The following is an 18,826-nucleotide window of genomic DNA, read 5'->3' as shown; positions in this document are numbered from 1 at the left end:
GCCTGGAGCTCCCATCTGCTACCAGTGCCTGGTCTAATCAGTACCCCTTTGCACCCACCTGTGACTGCTGCATGCCCAGGGAAGCCTGCCCAGCCATTCGCCACAAACGATTCCTGCAGAGGCCTATTACCACTCACATTTTATTGAGAACAGTGGGCAGGGGGCGGTGGAAGAGGAGTGCTGGCTGTTGTGAAGGAATAAGAACCCAGTGGGTAAGGAGACAGGCAGGTTCCACCTGGCTCCATGGCCCAGGGAAGGGCCTGTGGAGTGGGCACCTGCCCTCTCTGGGATCCCTCAGCAGGGGGATGTGGCAGGCTCCTCCAGGAAAGGGAGGCATTGGGAGTGATGGTTTGTAATTCCCATTAGCATCCAACCCAAGAGTGAGAGGGGTGGTGCTGATCTGGGGGTAGGAGGGGATAAGACAGAGCTACTCTCCAAGTATCTAGCCCAGCTCCTCAAGGTTTCTGGAAGACTTAGGTGTTCCTCTGTGGAGATCCTAAAGATGGAGATTGAGGCCAGGAGAGCCCCTCACTGATCCATTTTAACTGGCCCCAGGAATTCCAGAACATCCTAATTTAAGGAGCACAGGCCTGTTAAGCCCCAGGTTTCAGCCATGCCGCTCAGTGCACACTGGGAAGAAGCTGTGAGAGTGATGATTCCCCACGTGTCCCTCCTGAGGAAGGCAGAGGCCTTTTCCATACTCCATAGGGCCAGCCACTGTGCCAGGGCCTGAGAGGCAAGGCACGAGGTACAAAGATTCTGGAGTCTGGGGAAGAGGTTAATCTCCACTTCCCCAGATGTCCAAATGAGGGTATGTGTGTGGGGGAATATTCCCCCTGATCGAGCATTCCCAGCAGACAGCCTCAGAGAAGGGGCTCAGGAGGCCCAGATCCTCCTGCCTGCCTCTCCCCGCTGAGCCAGCGGTCAAGCAGTTGCCTTACCAGCCATAGCTGTGGCAGTGGGGAGATGAGGGAGGTGAGGGCGCCTCACCACCTCCCCTCTCTGCTTCAATGAACTCAGTCTGTTCTCAGATTTACCCCCTCAAAAGAAATCAACAGCAAGTTGAGAGGAGAAAAGCCTCAGGTGAATGGGTAAGTATGAGCCATGGGGCCACGGGGAAGAAACACTGTTAGGCCCTGGCCCTGATTCCAGCCCCTCATACCCTAGAGTGGAGGAGGAACCTCACAGGGAAGCCAGTTGTGAAAGGCTCAGTGACAGTGCAGAGTCTAAGCCAACTCAGCAGCAGTGTCCAGGGCATGAGGTCTGGTGGGGGTTGGGGGCTGGGAGTCCAGCCTTTGTCCTACCCGCTGGCAGAGAGGGCTGGAATGAGGGGAAAGCAGGCAATGGGAGTGGGGAGTTCCCTCTGAGCCCCTTCTCTGGGGGAAGAGCCCCCTTTTCCAGCAGGGTCTAGGGCAGGGCCCTTTCCAGGCAGGACAACATCACACATCAGTCATCTCATCCCCCAGCTCTGCATCTTCCGGCTCTCCTTCCTCCTCTTCCTCTTCCTCTTCTGAGGTCACATTGGGTTCATCAGCCTCTGCTAGGCATTTGGGACAGGAACAGACAAACAGATAGTTCTCCCTGCAGCGGTGAGGGAATGGTGAGATGGAAAAGTCAGGCAACTACCGGGATAGAGGACCCCAGAGCCCAGCTGCCCAATCATGTCCCCAGCTGGCACCTGAGGATCTTGTGGCGGCTGTGGCGGCTGCGCTCCCGTTGACAGCAGTCCAAGTAGCTGATACAAATTTCCTGTAGGGCAGAGAGGTGCAGTCCGATGGTCTGTCATCTTTTAAATGGCATAAGGGCCTCCCCAAATCCTACCCTATCTCCAACCACTGCCCCATCTCTAGGAGCAATGCTTGTGCTGCCCTTCAGTGAAGGAGTAGTAGGCTGCCCTCATCCAGTTCCCAGTGCCTTCAGTAGGCAGGCCACTGTAGGGCTCCAGCAGCCTGTGTCTGAGACAGAGGAGACTGTGATTAGCCTCAGGCCACCGTGAAAGTCAGTCAATGGCCAAGGTCTGTGCTGAGATCAGAGGTGTTGGTAAGACGCTACTTGCCCTGTAAGAAGATTCAACCAGGCACTGTGCCTGTGCTAATAGACAAGACCCTAAACCCACAAGGAGCTATCTCCTGCTTTCTTAGAAACTGCAGATCTGCATTTGACCAAAAGATAGCTGGGGACAAGAATCTGAGCACACAGGTGTCCCTCAAACACTGTCTTGAGAGTTTCTGGAGTCATATTTTGAAAAAGTGAGGAAGGGTTAGAACATAACCATAAGCTGAAAGACTCAGATCCTAGAGTATGTGCGGATTTCACTCAACAGCCTGAACTTCAAGGTGCTCTAGCCACTGCTGCTCCCGATCCCTAAACAGAACTTCCAAGGCCCACTGCCCACCCATCCCCACGGCCCCTGGCTCCCCTCACCTCTCCTGGCTTAATATCCTCCAGAGCGGTGACATGTAAAAGGAAGTTGTTTTCTGGAAAGGAGGTCTCTGCATTGGGCACACAACTGTGATTGCCTGGATCACAAGAGGCAGGTAATGAGGATTATTTACTAAAAAACATCATAGCCTCAACCCTGCAGAGCACTGGGTTCTTTCTTGCTCTTTTGTCCCTGCCAAGGCTGAGCAGGTTTTGGAACCCAAGTTTCCTGACTCTGCATCCAGTGTTCTTTCCTAAAGACCAAAAAGCACACGCCGAATGAACTCCACAGCACTCCCACTCCAACCCGCTGTGACTGGCCAACTTCATTCTCAGTCACGTTCCCACTGCCTCACAACCTGAGGGATAGGGCTCTGAAGGGACACCCACCAGACCATTTAACTCAGTTCTGCCTGCTACTGGACATCTAGTAACAGCTGACACGGACCCTCTGAGAATCCAGTTTGGGAGGGTAGAGTAGCTCTAAAGCCTGGGAGGAGGAGTTCACAGTGAGGAAACTAAGGGGTGAGAGGCTGAGGTCTGGAAAAGGCAGTTGTCTCAGCTGGCTCTGCCCCTCCTCATCAGGTGTTGATATGACTTGCCCTCTAGCCTGGGCTCCCTCTTCCCAGGAACTGAAGGGTCTCCCAGTACGCCCAAATCTCACAGGGCAGTGCTGGTATAAAGCCCATGCTTCCCTTTATAAGAATCAGAGCTCTATGCCTGCCTTAGTACAGGGCCTGGCCTTTCATAAGGTTTTATATATAAGCATATATTATAGCACAAACAGTTGGATGAATAAATGAAATAATGATAGGACAAAAAGGCCCAGGGGAATTCTGTGGGAGCTCAGACCTAATGGGGCTCCCAGACTCAACCCTAGCAGCCTAGAAAGGGCCACCTGGTAAAGGCAGAAACACCTGGGACCATGACTCACAGCAGCTCTGAAGCACAAAGAGACCAGATCCTTCACAGTTAAGAAACTCTCCAGTTGCTGTAAGACAGTAACATACAGACATTATTCCACCCATTTTACAGGCAGGAAAAGGAAACAAGGCTTACAAGGACAGGCACTGACTCCACTGTCCTGCCACCCCACCACACTAATGCACCAGGCCCTACCATTTTACCTAAACTTGCCTCTGAGACACAAGCCTTACTTTTCTGTCTACAAGACACGCTATTTGTCCAGCACTCCCCCTCCCAGCATCAAGCCTCTGGATAAATCTCGGGGCCATTTCTCACCTGTGTGCCCTGTGGACAGATCTGAATCTCCCCATAGGCACAAAGGTATTACCTTCCCCCACCATTAATTCAGAGCACCCTGGGGAAAAACTGTGTATCCACCATCTGACTGAGGGGTCTCCAGGGTTGGGTAAGGCCAAGGCCCTATCTCACCAACCTGCCTCGATGTCCTTGTACAGCTGGTCAATGAAGGCGTCCAGTTGCTCACGGTCCTGAGGCTTCAGCTCCAGGGCGTCACAGGCATGGACCCACTGGCTCAGGGAGCTGGAGGTCCCAGTCAGCTCATGGTTGGGGAGGTGGAAGCCCAGGTCACAGGGCTCTCTACCTCCACATAAGTTAAGCCCAGGAAGAAGTATCTCCCACCCCTACCCCATTTCATTCTCCAGGGTGGGGACCCATCTTTCCCAATAGACAGAGGCTCCCTAAAACAGATACCAATGACTCATTCTTTGTGACTCCCACCACTGTGTCCAGTTCAGTACTCTGCCCAGAGTCCCACCCTACCCCATCCCAGCCTTGAAAGCAACTGTGGCTACCTTCCTCAATCCATTTCCCACCCCTGAGAGGAAGTTCAGTTGCTCTGGAACATTCTAACCTGGTCCCAATTCCTTGGCCATTGGTCCCAACAAGAGCAAAGAGGGACCGGAATCCATCTGGAGTGAACCACTGTGGGGGGAAAAAAAGAGATGGGTGCTTATGTTATAGCCACTTGCTTTTCTTTTCTTTTTTTTTGAGACAGAGTTTCGCTCTTGTTACCCAGGCTGGAGTGCAATGGCGTGATCTCGGCTCACTGCAACCTCTGCCTCCTGGGTTCAGGCAATTCTCCTGCCTCAACCTCCTGAGTAGCTGGGATTACAGGCACACGTCACCATGCCCAGCTAATTTTTTGTATTTTTAGTAGAGACAGGGTTTCACCATGTTGACCAAGATGGTCTCAATCTCTTGACCTTGTGATCCACCTGCCTCGGCCTCCCAAAGTGCTGGGATTACAGGCTTGAGCCACCGCGCCCGACTAGCCACTTGCTTTTCTTCCAATTCAACTCTGGGAAGCCTCCTGTGAGTCAGGCTCTCCAATTTGTCTCTGTTCAGGAAGCCTTCTGTGAGTCAGGCTCACCCCAACTCCAGAAGACCAAGTTGGCTTTGGCTCAGCTGTCCCAGTAGGAAATGCTGACCTGGTTGCTCCTGGAGAACTGGAGTAACAAGGAAGCCACTGGTCCCACCCTCTCCTCACTCACCTGGCTGACTTCTTCCTCATAGAGGGCCTCTGTGAAGAGTCTCCGCAGAAGTTCTAGTTGGCCCTGGTTTAGAGGAAGCAGGGAGACACCTGTATCCCTGGGGATGGCCCATTATCACCTAGGCAGGGCCCAGACGATCAAGGGAGGGAAGGAAAAAGGGCCAGCTCTGTAGATGCAGCTTTCCATAGGGGCAAGAGAAGCCACAGAGTCAACCTCCAAAGAGCTATGGCAGTCTGCCGGCCTATTCCAACCTGAGGTGGCGAACCTGAAATTTCTCCCCATTTTCCAGCACTTCTACCAGCAAGGCTGAGGCATCCTGATCACCACTGTCAAATCTCCCTTGACCTGGCCTCCAGACCAGCTGGGTTCTCCCACTCCTATCCTGTAAGTTCAGTGCATTAGGGCCCACCCCAGATGCAAACCTTTCACATACCTGCCTCCACCCTCAGGCAGCTCCTGCAGGGAAGTTCGCTGTCCTCAGTGAGGACCCATACTCTTTGATTGGGAATGGGCACTCAGGACGTGGGCAGTTCCACGTTGCTCTCTGACTCTGTGGCCCTGCAACCCTCCAATCTCCATTCTATCTGATTTGCCCACTACTATCCTATGATGAGTCCTGCCTTCTAACACCAGTATAGAGAGCACTTTCAGGGCAGGGCATCTAATGTGCCCTTCCTCTGTTATCACCCCACTTCCCAACTGTAGGTTCACATAAGGTTAGGAAGTAAACAGTGGCAGGAATGTAAGTCCTGTGAATTGATTTCTGGGCCCAGGTTCTAACTCCTTCCTGTAGCTGAGAAGTGATCAAATGTGGCACTCCTCACAGATAGCCAGAGACATCCTAGGATATTTAGGGAGGAAAGGAGATAGGCCATGGGACAAGAATAACCTTGAATTTGTCCCCCAGAAGTTTATGGACAATTTCCTCCTCTTCATTGGCCGTTTTGTTACAGAACTGCGAGAAGAGCCTGATCCAACGGTCCTTGTCCTTAGCCTGCAGTGAACAAACATACTTAAGGGTCACACACATCCACCTTCTTCTCCCACCCACTCAGGAAATACCACCACACAGGAGCTTCTAGGGGCCCTTCCTCTGCCTGAGGTTTCCTCCCCATGCTGCCCACCCCCAGCCATCTCCCCAGCTGGAGCCGAGCTAGCCAATTCAACACTTGGAAAACAGGAGAAAGAGGCTGAGAAACAATATTAATAAAAGGGGGGTTAGAGGAGTTTCTCTCACCTTATATAAGACATAATCCTGAAAAAGTGGTGCTTATAAATCAAATGCATGAATTGCTACTGCACAAGGCATCTTTTCCTAGATTAGAAACTACAGGCATACTATCACACTGGTCTTTAAATTTAAAAAAAAAAAAAAAAAAAGGGCCGGGCACGGTGGCTCAAGCCTGTAATCCCAGCACTTGGGAGGCTGAGGCGGGTGGATCCCGAGGTCAAGGGATGGAGACCATCCTGGTCAACATGGTGAAACCCCGTCTCTACTAAAAATACAAAAAATTAGCTGGACATGGTGGCGCGTGCCTGTAATCCCAGCTACTCAGGAGGCTGAGGCAGGAGAATTGCCTGAACCCAGGAGGTGGAGGTTGCGGTGAGCCGAGATCGCGCCATTGCACTCCAGCCTGGGTAACAAGAGCGAAACTCTGTCTCAAAAAAAAAAAAAAGGCTACAAGCAAAATGAGCCCCCCATTGCCCATGTCTGATTTGTTTAGCACATTCATAAAGTTTTACATAGCAAGGAGCTCTTCTTTGGAAGGCCAGAAAGAACTTTGCATCCAAGCTAGGGCCTTCAGGTGAGGAAACGACTGAGACCAAGGGTTGAATGGCGTCAAAGTCAGCTTTCCTGAGAGAGCTGGGTGGGCTCACCTGCTTCACTGTGGCCACCATCCTGGCCATCAGCATGATGCTTGCAGTCTCAGGTGGGTAGTGAACACTCCTGGAGAAAGAAATTCCTGGTCTAGAAATTCTCTCCCTAGTAACTGAGCTCAGGGAACCCCAGTCTGACTGGTACAGGGAAAGCTTTCTACCAATTGCATCAATTACAAAGAGAAAGTCATAGGCAAGGACTTAGGCAAGACTTTGCATTCCAATTGGCTTAATGGGGCTCTTTCTGGGAGAGTGTTAAATGTCAGTCCTGGTGTCCTCAGGACCTACAGCCCATATTAAAGGCAGGGGATAAGGTGATATGACTTTTGTTTAACCCTAAGAATGGTGGAAAAATCCAGGGAATTGTAACTTAAGAAAGATGACAACATCTGATGAGCCCAAGCAGGCAACCAGGGAGGCAAGGATAAAGGAAAGAAGACAGGAAAAGAGACCTACCTCCATGCCTCCTGCAGCTTATTGAGAGGATGCAAGGGGTCATCCTGGGAGGGGCCTGGGCACAGGACCTGGTGGTATTGCTCAGTGGCTGCCAGCCGACATTCTGCACTGCAGTACATCACCTATTAAGTGGGACAAAGGTCAGGACCTAGGATCTGGCCCTAGGATCACCTTCTCTAACTGCATTCCTTCCACGAGTAGTCCCTGAATAGTAGCTCAGATACATTATGAGAACAGAAACCACAGAGTCCTCTGGGAGCATGTAAAAGGCACACCTAGGCTTGCAAAACCACAGAAAGGGAAGAGAACTTTTCAGGTAGAGGGGAGAGCCCCTGCCAGGTCCCGAGGAAGAAGGTAAGCTCCTACCAAGCCCATTTTCCAGACAATGTAACTGTGGCAGGGACGATGGAACTGGAACAACAACCAAGCCTTTTCAATATCTTATCCTACATTGTAGTTTTCAAGGCCATGACCAGGTCTGTTGTTGCTCCTGTCTCCCCACTGAGGCCTCCAGCTAAGGCCTCCCTCACCAACCTCTTCTAGGTACACTCCCCAGGAATACTCACCTGGCAGTGGGGACAGTTCTGGTGGAGGTCCTTGCGCACGTTGCACAGCTCTGGGTGAGGCAGAACCTGGCCTGGTTTCCCGGTCAGCCTCTGGGCATTCTCCTCTGCTTTCTCCAGTGCCCGTAGGCAGTGGTCACAGGCTGAGGGTGAGAACCGGACACGACGTCCTGAGAGCAGAGGCCACAGCTACCCCTTTCACAGCCCTATGGAGTACCTGCTATGTGCCAGGCACCATTCTGGTATTCCATAAAAGTTTGGGAAGTGAGTAAATGAATAACTACATGAATGAATGAATGAATTTCATGTGCATCCAAAGGTAATTCCCTCCTCCCTCTCAAGAACCTCCTGGCCCTTATTGTCTAACTCTCCTTGCTTCTTAATCAGACTCACTCTGTGGGGCACCCCCACCACCCCCAAACTGGGCTTTTCCCATACTCTGGGGCCAACTGACCCTCCTTTCATTATGTGTCTCTAGCTTAAGAAATGTGCGGGCTGAGCACGGTGGCTAATGCCTGTAATCCCAGCACTTTCGAGTGGATCACCTGAGGTCAGAAGTTTGAGACCAGCCTGGCCAACGTTGTGAAACCCCGTTTCTTTTTTTTTTGAGACGGAGTTTCGCTCGTTACCCAGGCTGGATTGCAATGGTGCGATCTTGGCTCACCACAACCTCCGCCTCCTGGGTTGCCTCCAGGAGGCTGGGCAATTCTCCTGCCTCAGCCTCCTGAGTAGCTGGGATTACCGGCATGCGCCACTATGCCCAGCTAATTTTTTTTTGTATTTTTAGTAGAGACGGAGTTTCACCATTTTGACCAGGATGGTCTCGACCTCTTGACCTCGGTATCCACCCGCCTCGGCCTCCCAAAGTGCTGGGATTACAGGCTTGAGCCACCGCACCCGGCCATGAAACCTCATTTCTACTAAAAATACAAAAATTAGCCGGCCATGGTTTTGTGTGCCTGTAATCCCAGCTACTCTGAAGGCTAAGGCAGGAGAATCACTTGAATCCAGGAGGCAGAGGTTGCAATGAGCCGAGATTGCACCATTGCACTCCGGCCTTGGCGACAGGAACGAAACTCTGCCACCCTTCCTCCCCCAAAAAAAGAAAAGTATGAAAAAAGCATGTGGCCAGCAAAGCTAAGGGCATCCTACTTGTGCTGACCCCTAATTCAGCCTTGTCTGAACAAGGCCTTCTTATGGCCTTCTCTTGGTGAAGGACTCCACTTTGCCACTGGGCCTTCAGCATGATGTCCGTCATACCATGAAGTCATACTTGCCTGAGTCCTGCTGTGCTCCCTCAGGGAGCACATCAGAAGAGCCTCCCACCACAGGACTAAGCCTCACACACCTAACACTGGACAGAGGCATGGTTCTCAGGCACCGTCCTTTTTGCCACATCATTTCCTCCCAACACCCAGAATTCCAGAGACGGCAGCCAGTAGTTATGTATGCAGCTCACTTTCATGCACAAAGGCGACTGGGTCCAGCAGCCATGAGAAGTAGGAGAGATGTACTCACCTCGGTAGTGATAAAGTGCATTCCAGAGAAACTGTGCAGCCACCAGGGGCCGTTCTACGAAGATGGTCTCCCCCTTCCGGATCAGCTGTGTGGCAAACAGCCCCTTGCCCTAAGAGGGTAGCAGAATAGGATGGCCATTAGAAGGAACAGGCCGGGTGCGGTGGCTCAAGCCTGTAATCCCAGCACTTTGGGAGGCCAAGGCAGGTGGATCACGAGGTCAAGAGATCAGGACCATCCTGGTTGACATGGTGAAACCCGGTCTCTACTAAAAATACAAAAAATTAGCTGGGCATGGTGGTGCGTGCCTGTAATCCTGGGTAACAAGAGCGAAACTCTGTCTCAAAAAAAAAAAAACAGAAGGAACAGAGGACATAGCTCCAAGAGCCTCCAGGAGGCTATCCAGCCTCACTCTTAGGAGATGCCTCTGCCTCTGCCTCTGCGAGTTCATGGAGAGAGGTCAGCACCCTCCATAACTGCCTCCTCTGGAAATGCAGCTCTGACCCGTTTTCAGTTGCACCCCTTTCAGCCCATTCAGAGCAGAAGGCCTAGAACAGGGAGGAAGCCATCATGGCAGCCATATCAGATTACTCAGAGAATTTTTCTGAGTATGGCCAGAGCAGGGTCAAGGCTTATGGCAGGCTGGAGCCTCCTGTACAGGAGCTGGTAACAGCAGAGCGGCCATCTCTGAGTCAGCCACATACCCCTCCAGGATCCTGGCAGTGGTATTGCTGCACAGGGTTGTAGAGAAATCCTACACCAAGGGACAGGGAAGCCTTGTTTGGGGAAGAATGTGCCCTCTTCCTTGGTGAGCTGAATACCCATAGCACCTAGCACAGTGCTATTCAACAAGTCCTCAGGGCTGCACTGAAAGAAATGCGCTAATCCTAGCACCAGTCCTAATGTTAACTTGCTGTGAACCTTTGAGCCAACTGCTTCACTTTACATCTGTTTCCCACTGAAAAGTGAGCATTATCATAACACCTACAAGGTAGTTTCCAGGGTGCAAGGACATAGCACAAATGAATGTACCTTATGAGCTGTAGCTTCTTCCTACTCAATGAGAAGTATAGGGACTGGCAATATGGGCATGACCTAGGACTCTGTTAGAAATGCAGAATCTTGGGCCCCACCCCAGACCTGCTGAATCAGAATCTGCATTGTAACAAGATGCCTAGGTGATTAACATGCATGTTGGTTTGAGAAGCACTGTTTTTTTTTTTCTTTTTTTGAGACAGAGTCTCATTCTGTTGCCAGGCGCCAGGCTGGAATGCAGAGGCACGATCTTGGTTCACTGCAACCTCCGCCCCCCGGGTTCAAGCAATTCTCCTGCCTCAGCCTCTCAAGTAGCTAGGACTATAGGCATGAGTCCCCATGCCAAGCTAATTTTTCTATTTTTTTTTTTTTTCAGTACAGACAGGATTTCACCATGTTGGCCAGGATGGTCTTGATCTCTTGACCTCGTGATCCGCCCACCTTGGCCTCCCAAAGTGCTGGGATTACAGGCATGAGCCACCACACCCGGCCTTGAGAAGCACTGGTTTAAAACACTATATACATCATGTAAAGGATGAAGGATAAGAAAACAACCTCTGAACCGCCATCTCTCAAATATGCAAAAGGACTCCGCAGATGGCTTCAGAACCCAGGCAGTCACTGGCCTTATTGGGCACATAATCCCATTACTCATTTAAGAAGATGGGTGCCCCTGCCAACACTGAACTGCCACAACAAAAGGAGAGGGAAAAAATGCTTGATATCACAGCAAAGTGACCTGTCACTGTTGCCTCCCAGGTAGCTCCCTGCCTCTTTAGAAGGCCAGATAGGGTTGCCTCTCAAACTCAGAGCCACAAATCTCAACCCTGTGAACAACTCTGGAAGCTCTATCTCACAGCAGAATGGGACAGGCGAAACAAAACCAAGAGGCAAAGTCCTGGGTACATTCTTGCTGGGCTTCCTGGAAGCCCTTCCCCCCATGCTTTGTATCCCATCCCAATCTAGCAAATTGAAAACTTGGCCTTCCTCTATGGGACAAGACAATATGAACAGGGACTCATGTTATTTCTGACAATCTCTAATTTCAATATTGGACAAACGTAGATCTCCCTCTCTCTGTGGAAGACTAAATGCAGAAAATATTTAGTAATCAAAACAAAGAGAAAAGAATCAGAGTTTTTCCTTTATGAAATCACTCATTCCCAAAATAGATGAGCATATTTCAAGAAAAACAGAGCTCTAATGCTTAATATTAAGAATGTTGGAGAGCACTGAACCTGAATAGAAAGGAGACACACCATACATACTTCCAATGTAAAAAAAAAGTTTTAAGAAAAAACTCTGCAGGCTGGGTGTGGTGGCTCACACCTGTAAATCTGGCACTTTGGGAATCTGAGGATGAAGGAGCGCTTGAGCCCAGAAGTTTGAGACCCGCCTGGGCAACATAGCAAGACCCTATCTCTAAAATAAAAAAAGATGGTGCAAAACTCTAAGACTATGTAGTGTGTGTGTGTGTGTGTGTGTGTGTGTACATATATATTTTTAGATGGAGTCTTCCTCTGTCAGTCACCCAGGCTGGAGTGCAGTGGCACAATCTTGGCTTACTGCAACCTTTGCCTCCTGGATTCAAACAATTCTCATGCCTTGGCCTCAGGTAGCCGGGATTACAGCCATGCACCACCATGCCCAGCTAATTTTTATATTTTTAGGAGAGATGGGGTTTCACCCTGTTGGTCAGGCTGGTCTCAAACTCCTGACCTCAAGTGATCCACCCACCTTGGCCTCCCAAAGTGTTGGGAATTACAGGCGTGAGCCACTGCACCTGGCTTAAGTTTTGTATTTTTAGTAGAGACAAGGTTTCACCATATTGGCCAGGCTGGTCTCGAATTCCTGACCTCAAGTGATCAGCCTGTCTCGGCCTCTGAAAGTACAGGAATTATAGGAATGTGCCACCACGCCCAGCCAGACTACATAGTGATTTTAAAACCTTGATTAAAAACAAAAAACCCACAATAAACCATGCTGCTATCTGGCTAGTATACCAGTATGGTAGTCCAGCTGCTTCTACTAGACCTGGTGAGGCTTGTGTTCTGATTGGTCATGTCTCTGGCATAATAGTTGGTAAATTTTTTTTTTTGAGACAGTTGCTCTTGTTGCCCAGGCTGGAGTGCAATGGCTCGATCTTGGCTCACCACAACCTCTGCCTCCCGGGTTCAAGCGATTCTCTTGCCTCAGCTGCCCAAGTAGCTGGGATTACAGGCATTCGCCACCACGCCCGGCTAATTTTGTATTTTTAGTAGAGACAGGGTTTCTCCATGTTGGTCAGGCTGGTCTCAAACTCCCAACCTCAGGTGATCCACCCACCTCGGCCTCCCAAAATGCTGGAATTACAGGTGTGAGCCACCACGCCTCGCCAATAGTTGCTAAATTTTTGAAAAGTCACTCCTATTCACAGAAGCAATACAAAGTAGTCAAAAACTACTCCCACTTGAGGCCACTGGTCTATATGGTTTCATGAGCCAATTCTCTCAAAGCTTTAAAGAATAAATAATGCTCATGCTATTTAAACAATGTAATAACAGACAACATGGAAAGCTTTTCTATTTTACCAAAAACAACATGTATAACCCTCAAGTGGTAACTTGAGGGAAATAATACAGAGAAAAAAAATGACAAACCAATCTCATTTGAATAGAGAAGCAAAAAGCCCAGGATAATCCATGTTATTACCAAGTCCAGGCAGGTATGTTATTTTCCCCAGCAGCAGATTCAGATGTAGGCAAGGAGAAAGTGATCAGCTGGGGCCTTGATAGAAGGCTGGAACAGGAAAACTATGGAAGGAGAGTGGCTGAAGTGATAAAGTTAGAGCAAAGAAATGAAGAAAGGGACCGGGAGATTGGGGACTAATGAAGATAAAGGGGAAGAATATCACTGCAAACCAAGAACGATGGAAATGAGACACCTTCAAACAGTGGCCACCCAGGAGCATTACAGGCTATGGGTGAAAATGGAGATATGAACAGGTAAAGAGATGAAGGATGTAGGAAAGCTGATTTACCAGGGAAGGAGCAGAATGCTCCAGATACCTCTGGAGCAGAAAGGGATGGGAAACTGGATCAATATGATAACGCTGAGAGCAGATGACAACTAGAGGGCTGATATCTTAGGCAAGAACCAAGGATACACACAGCCACTATATGTGATAAATTATTCAACCTCACTAGTAACCAAAGAAACGTAAATGAGAACAAATACAATTTTGCACATGTCAATAGGCAAAGATATGTAGGAAAAAAATGGTGCTGGACAGAACAAAAAGATGTCTGCACAGAAAATGAGGTCTAAAACTATTGACCCTGGGGATGAAAAAATGGCACACAACAATAAAGGGTCCATAAAAAAGGGGTTGGTTGAGTAAACTGTGGCCCTCCCATGGAAGAGGCTACTACTCAGCTCTTAAAACTTGACATGTAGAAATAAGCTTGATATTGAAAGATTCACTGCTGCATCAAAAAGCCGTTTCTAAAAATGTAATTTTAACGTACACATCTTTGCACAAGTATAGTTATGAGTGATTTTTTTCTTTCCTTACATGCATTTTCTATTTTTTTTCTACAATGAACTTTTGGAACACGACAATAAATATGACAAAATCATGTTACCTTCCTGCTAAAAACCCTACAAATGCCCCCACGGCCTTTGGACTCTGGTCCAAATTGCTTAGGGCTCCAAGGACCTTCATGAAGGGTCCTGGCCTCTCTCCTCATACCCCCAACCAAATCGCACACATTGAGTTCATGAGGACTGACTCTTTTTTACCTCAGTTCTCTCTGCCCATTACGTCCCCGCCCACCGTTCCAGGGACCCAGCAGCAAAGCCCCCTAGCGCCGCCCCAAGCAGCCATAGAGGGGCCTCCGGCGGGTTGGCCGGATTCCGCCGGGAGAAAATGCGCATGGAGACTTCGAAGGCCCCGGTCCATCGCGTGACCGTGCCATGAGCTTGCGCGCTGAGACAGACTGGGAGCCCCCGGGCCGCGAGCAGGGGTCGGGCCGTAGCGTCCGAGTGACACAGGAGCTTCTAGGTTCCAGGAATAGGGTCCTGCGGGGCTGTCTCTGTGGCCGGACCGGGCTGAGGCTACAGGAGGACCCGCCCCGACCTCACCTTGGCGCTGCTAACGAAACGGACTTCCACGGAGACCCGGGCGTGGCCCGCCACGCCCACGCAGAAGGAGAACACGTCGCACATGGAGGCCGCCATCTTGGGCGCGCCTCCGCCTTAAGACCCTTAACCCCGCCTCGACCTGAGAGGCCCCACCCCTTTCTGGCCCCGCCCCCGGCGTGAATGTCCCTGAGTCTGCGAGGTTTTGCGCTCCAGCGAGTCTGAATTTAGGTCCCGTGGTTCGTTGATGGGAATGTAGCTGGGCCTACCTTTGTGTTTTTACATCGGTACCTTTTTGTGTCTGTACCTCTGCATCAGAGCGCGTACATAGTTTTGATGTATCTGTGAGTCCGATGCATTTTTCTTTTTTTTTTTTTTTTTTTTGAGACAGAGTCTCACTCTATCTCCCAGACTGGTGTGCAGTGGCGCGACCTCGGCTCACTGCAACCCTCTGCCTCCCAGGTTCAAGTGATTCTCCTGCCTTAGCCTCCCGAGTAGCTGGGAGTACAGGCGTGTGACACTAAGCCCAGCTAATTTTTGTATTTGTAGTAGAGGCAGGGTTTCACCATGTTGGCCAGAGTGGTCTCGAACTCCTGACCTCGTGATTCACCTGAGTCGGCCTCCCAAAGTGTTTCCGATGCATGTTTCTATGTCTGTTGTCTCTGGCCACACAGTGGCCTGTCTTCACTGAGCAAAGCGCTCTTTGAATTCAGCCCTTGAGTGGGACAGCAGAAGGTCAACTTACTCCTATCCTCTCTGCCTCTCAGCCTGAAGGGAAGGACTAGCTTATACCCCGGAGCTCACTCACTCCACCTGAAGAGTTCAGGACAAGATTTTATTTCCCGGTAATCCCTCTGGCAGCAGGGCAGACAGTCCCGCGGAAGGTCAGGGCGGACTTGTGCCTCTCTCACATTCTTCAGTGGCTTAGGACCTTGCAACCTGTGGATAGTGGAGGAGTCCATAGTGAACCTCAGGTTTGAGAACCTCTGAAACTGGATACAGAAGTGAGTGTACATATGCACACTGTCATGAAAAAGGGGGGTTTAATTCAGGACCCCTAAAAGCTGCAAACCTAGACCTATGGCATCTGCCCTCACAGTTGGGCCTGACCATCAAGCCTTGTTTTGTTTCCTTGTCCCCTGATTTTGTATGTTTTTTTTGAGACAGGGTCTCGCTTTGTCACCCACACTGGCATGGGGCAATCTCGACTCACTGCAGCCTCCAGATCCCGGGTTCAATAACAGACTGGGTAATGCAGTGAGACCCCATCTCTACAAAAAATAGAAAAATTAGCCAGGCATGGTGGTGCGTCCCTGTAGTCCTAGCTACTTGGGAGGCTGAGGTGGGAGGATCACTTGAACCTGGGGAGGTCCAAGACTGCAATGAACTGTGATCAAGCCACTGCAATTCTGTCTGGGTGGCAGAGTGAGACCCTGTCTCAAAAAAAGAAAAAAAATTAGCTGAGCATGGTGGCATGTGCATGTAGTCCCAGCTACATCAGAAAACAGAAGATGAGGTGAGAGGATCCCTTAAGCCCAGGATTGGGGACTGCAGTATGCCATGATCATGCCACTGCACTCCAGCCTGGCAACAGAACAAGACCCTGACTCTAACAGTAATTAAAGATAGATAGATAGTTGGCAGGGACAGAGAAAGTTTCTCGAAACCGACCCTGGCTCCCTCAAGCCTCCAGTCTGGCGTCAGGGAACAAATAGTCCACCTACTTGTTGGACTCCTTGTTGCTCTAGGCAAACCTCCCCCAGAGCAGCTGGGGGCTGTGCTTTCACTCACCACCAGGTGGCAGAGGCAGGCTTCCTTCCACCCCTCAGCTCAGTCCCCAAGAGCCATTCTAGAATCTAAATGTTCTCTATTACAGCAATCAGCTCTGAAAATGCTGGCAGCAGGCTTCTTAGAGAGAAATTGAGCACATTCTTGAGAGGAAAGGAGCCATGAGTCAGAGTCATGAAAGGGGGAAACTATAACTGTCCTGTGAAAACACAGCAGAATTTATGACAAAATGCCAGCCTTGCCATGCACAAATTATTCTATAAAAAGATGGGGCTTAGCCAGGCGCAGTGGCTCATGCCTATAATCCCAGCACTTTGAGAGGCCAAGGTGGGCAGATCACGAGGTCAAGATATTGAAACCATCCTGGCCAACATGGTGAAACCCTGTCTCTACTAAAAATACAAAAATTAGCTGGGCGTGGTGGCACACACCTGTAGTCCCAGCTATTCGGGAGGCTGAGGTAGGAGAATTGCTTGAACCCAGGACGCGGAGGTTGCAGTGAGCTAACATAGCACCACTGCACTCCAGCCTGGTGTGCCTGGCAACAGAGCGAGACTCTGTCTCAAAAAAAAAAAAAAAGATGGGGCTTTACAAGGCCAAGGCAGGAGAACCACTTGAGGCCTGGATTTCAAGAGCATCCTGCGCAACAAAGGGACATTGTCTCTACAAAAATTTTTAAAACTAGCGAAGCATGGTGGCACGTGCCTGTGGTCCCAGCTGCTCAGGAGGCTAAGGTGGGAGGATCACTTGAGCCCAGGAGGTTGAGGCTGCAGTGAGCTATTATCACACCACTGAACTCCCATCCTCCAGTCTGGGCAACAGAGCAACACCTTGTTTTGGCACCTGGGCTTGAGCTTCTCCTGAGAATGGTAACAGTTCAGACAAAACAAGAAAACGGGAAACTGTGAAGTGGTCTAAACAGTCTACCTTCTCCTCTTTGCTCTCAACTCCATCTGATGGGGAAGAGTCTTCTATGCCCAGATGCTTTTTCAAGGAGGTTTCTTCTCCACAGCTAGGCCAGGAAAATATTAATTGCTGGTACAGGTACCAATCCCTGAAGTGAAGGAAGCTGTGATATTATGAAATACATATTTGGGCTGGGTGCGGTGGCTCACGCCTGTAATCCCAGCACTTTGGGAGGCCAAGGCGGGTGGATCACAAGGTCAAGAGATCGAGACCATCCTGGTCAACATGGTGAAACCCCATCTCTACTAAAAATACAAAAATTAGCTGGGCATGGTGGCGCGTGCCTGTAATCCCAGCTACTCAGGAGGCTGAGGCAGGAGAATTGCCTGAACCCAGGAGGCGGAGGTTGCATTGAGCCGAGATCGTGCCATTGCACTCCAGCCTGGGTGACAAGAGCGAAACTTGGTCTCAAAAAAAATATATATATATATATATACATATATGTGTGTGTATATATATATGTGTGTGTGTGTGTGTGTGTGTGTGTGTGTGTATATATATATTTGGTCTTCATTTCAATTTCCTGGCACAGAACTCCTAAAATCTCAAGAATCTCTGAAGTGATGTCTTTTCATATGCTAATGAGTTGACTGATAACTGGTAGCCCTTAAGACTCCATAAAAAAAACAAAAAGGGCAGGGTTTAGAGAGCTTCCAGATAACTGCATACTTGGAGGTTCCTGGAGAACTGAGTGCTTGGGGAAGGCATGGAAGCTCCCCACCCATTCCTCTGCACCTCACCCGATGCATCTCTTCATCTCTATCTTTATAATATTAAGCCAGTAAAAGTGTTTCTTGGAGTTCCGTGAGACACTTTAGCAAATTAACCAAACCCAAGGAGGGGGTCATGAGAACCCTACTTTATAGCTTGTTGGTCAGAAGCACAGGTAAAACCTGGGGCTTGTGATTGGCATCAAAAGTGAGGGGCATGGCCAGGCATGGTGGCTCACGCCTATAATCCCAGCACTTTGGGAGGCCGGGGCGGCTGGATCACAAGGTCAAGAGATGAGACCATCCTGGTCAACAAGGTGAAACCCCGTCTCTACTAAAAATACAAAAATTAGCTGGGCATGGTGGTGCACGCCTGTAGTCCCAGCTACTCGGGAGGCTGAGGCAGGAGAATTGCTTGAACCCAGGAGGCGGAGTTTGCGGTTTAAGCTGAGTTCGCGCCATTGCACTCCAGTCTGGGTAACAACAGTGAAACTCCATCTCAAAAAAAAAAAAAAGTGAGGGGCTGCTTTGTGGAATGAGCCCTGGATCTGTGAGGTCAGACACTACCTGCAGGTAGATCATGTCAGAATTGACTAAATTAGAGGTTGGAATGTTGGGGAAAACCCCTATACATTTGGTCACAAGTCTTTTGTGTTGATTGTTATGGGGTGACAGCAGAAGAAACACTGTTTTTTCCAGCTGGTCTTCTCTACTCAGGGGCCTACAAGTCTTAGCAGTAACTACACACTTCACACTGTGCATGGCACATTATTGCTTTACAGATATGTAAACATCTCAACCCTGGGTCGTCTAAGTTATGAACACACCCATTATACAGATAAAGAAAAAAGACTCAGAAGTTCCATAGATTGGTCAAGGACATAGCTGAAGACCAAAG

At 49.8% G+C, this 18,826-nt stretch overlaps 1 protein-coding gene across 1 annotated transcript; it reads right to left on the bottom strand.

The window, feature by feature from the left end:
- Positions 1–126: 126 nt before the first annotated feature.
- On the bottom strand, positions 127–14,583 carry SMYD5 (SMYD family member 5). Its single transcript, XM_035272296.3, has 13 exons — positions 14,468–14,583; positions 9,314–9,422; positions 7,799–7,938; positions 7,233–7,354; positions 6,777–6,846; positions 5,788–5,892; positions 4,899–4,961; positions 4,259–4,329; positions 3,821–3,927; positions 3,356–3,412; positions 2,425–2,519; positions 1,679–1,749; positions 127–1,581 (listed from the first exon to the last, which is right to left on the bottom strand). The coding sequence occupies exons 1-13, from the start codon at positions 14,561–14,563 to the stop codon at positions 1,440–1,442; spliced, it is 1,248 nt and encodes a 415-aa protein (XP_035128187.1). The 5' UTR covers positions 14,564–14,583; the 3' UTR covers positions 127–1,439.
- Between the last annotated feature and the right edge of the window lie 4,243 nt (positions 14,584–18,826).

The sequence above is a fragment of the Callithrix jacchus genome, chromosome 14 (assembly GCF_049354715.1).
Source record: "Callithrix jacchus isolate 240 chromosome 14, calJac240_pri, whole genome shotgun sequence".
NCBI classification, from domain to species: domain Eukaryota; kingdom Metazoa; phylum Chordata; class Mammalia; order Primates; family Cebidae; genus Callithrix; species Callithrix jacchus.
The sequence above is the reverse complement of the archived record's forward strand: the minus strand, read 5'-3'. Positions and strand labels throughout refer to the sequence as shown.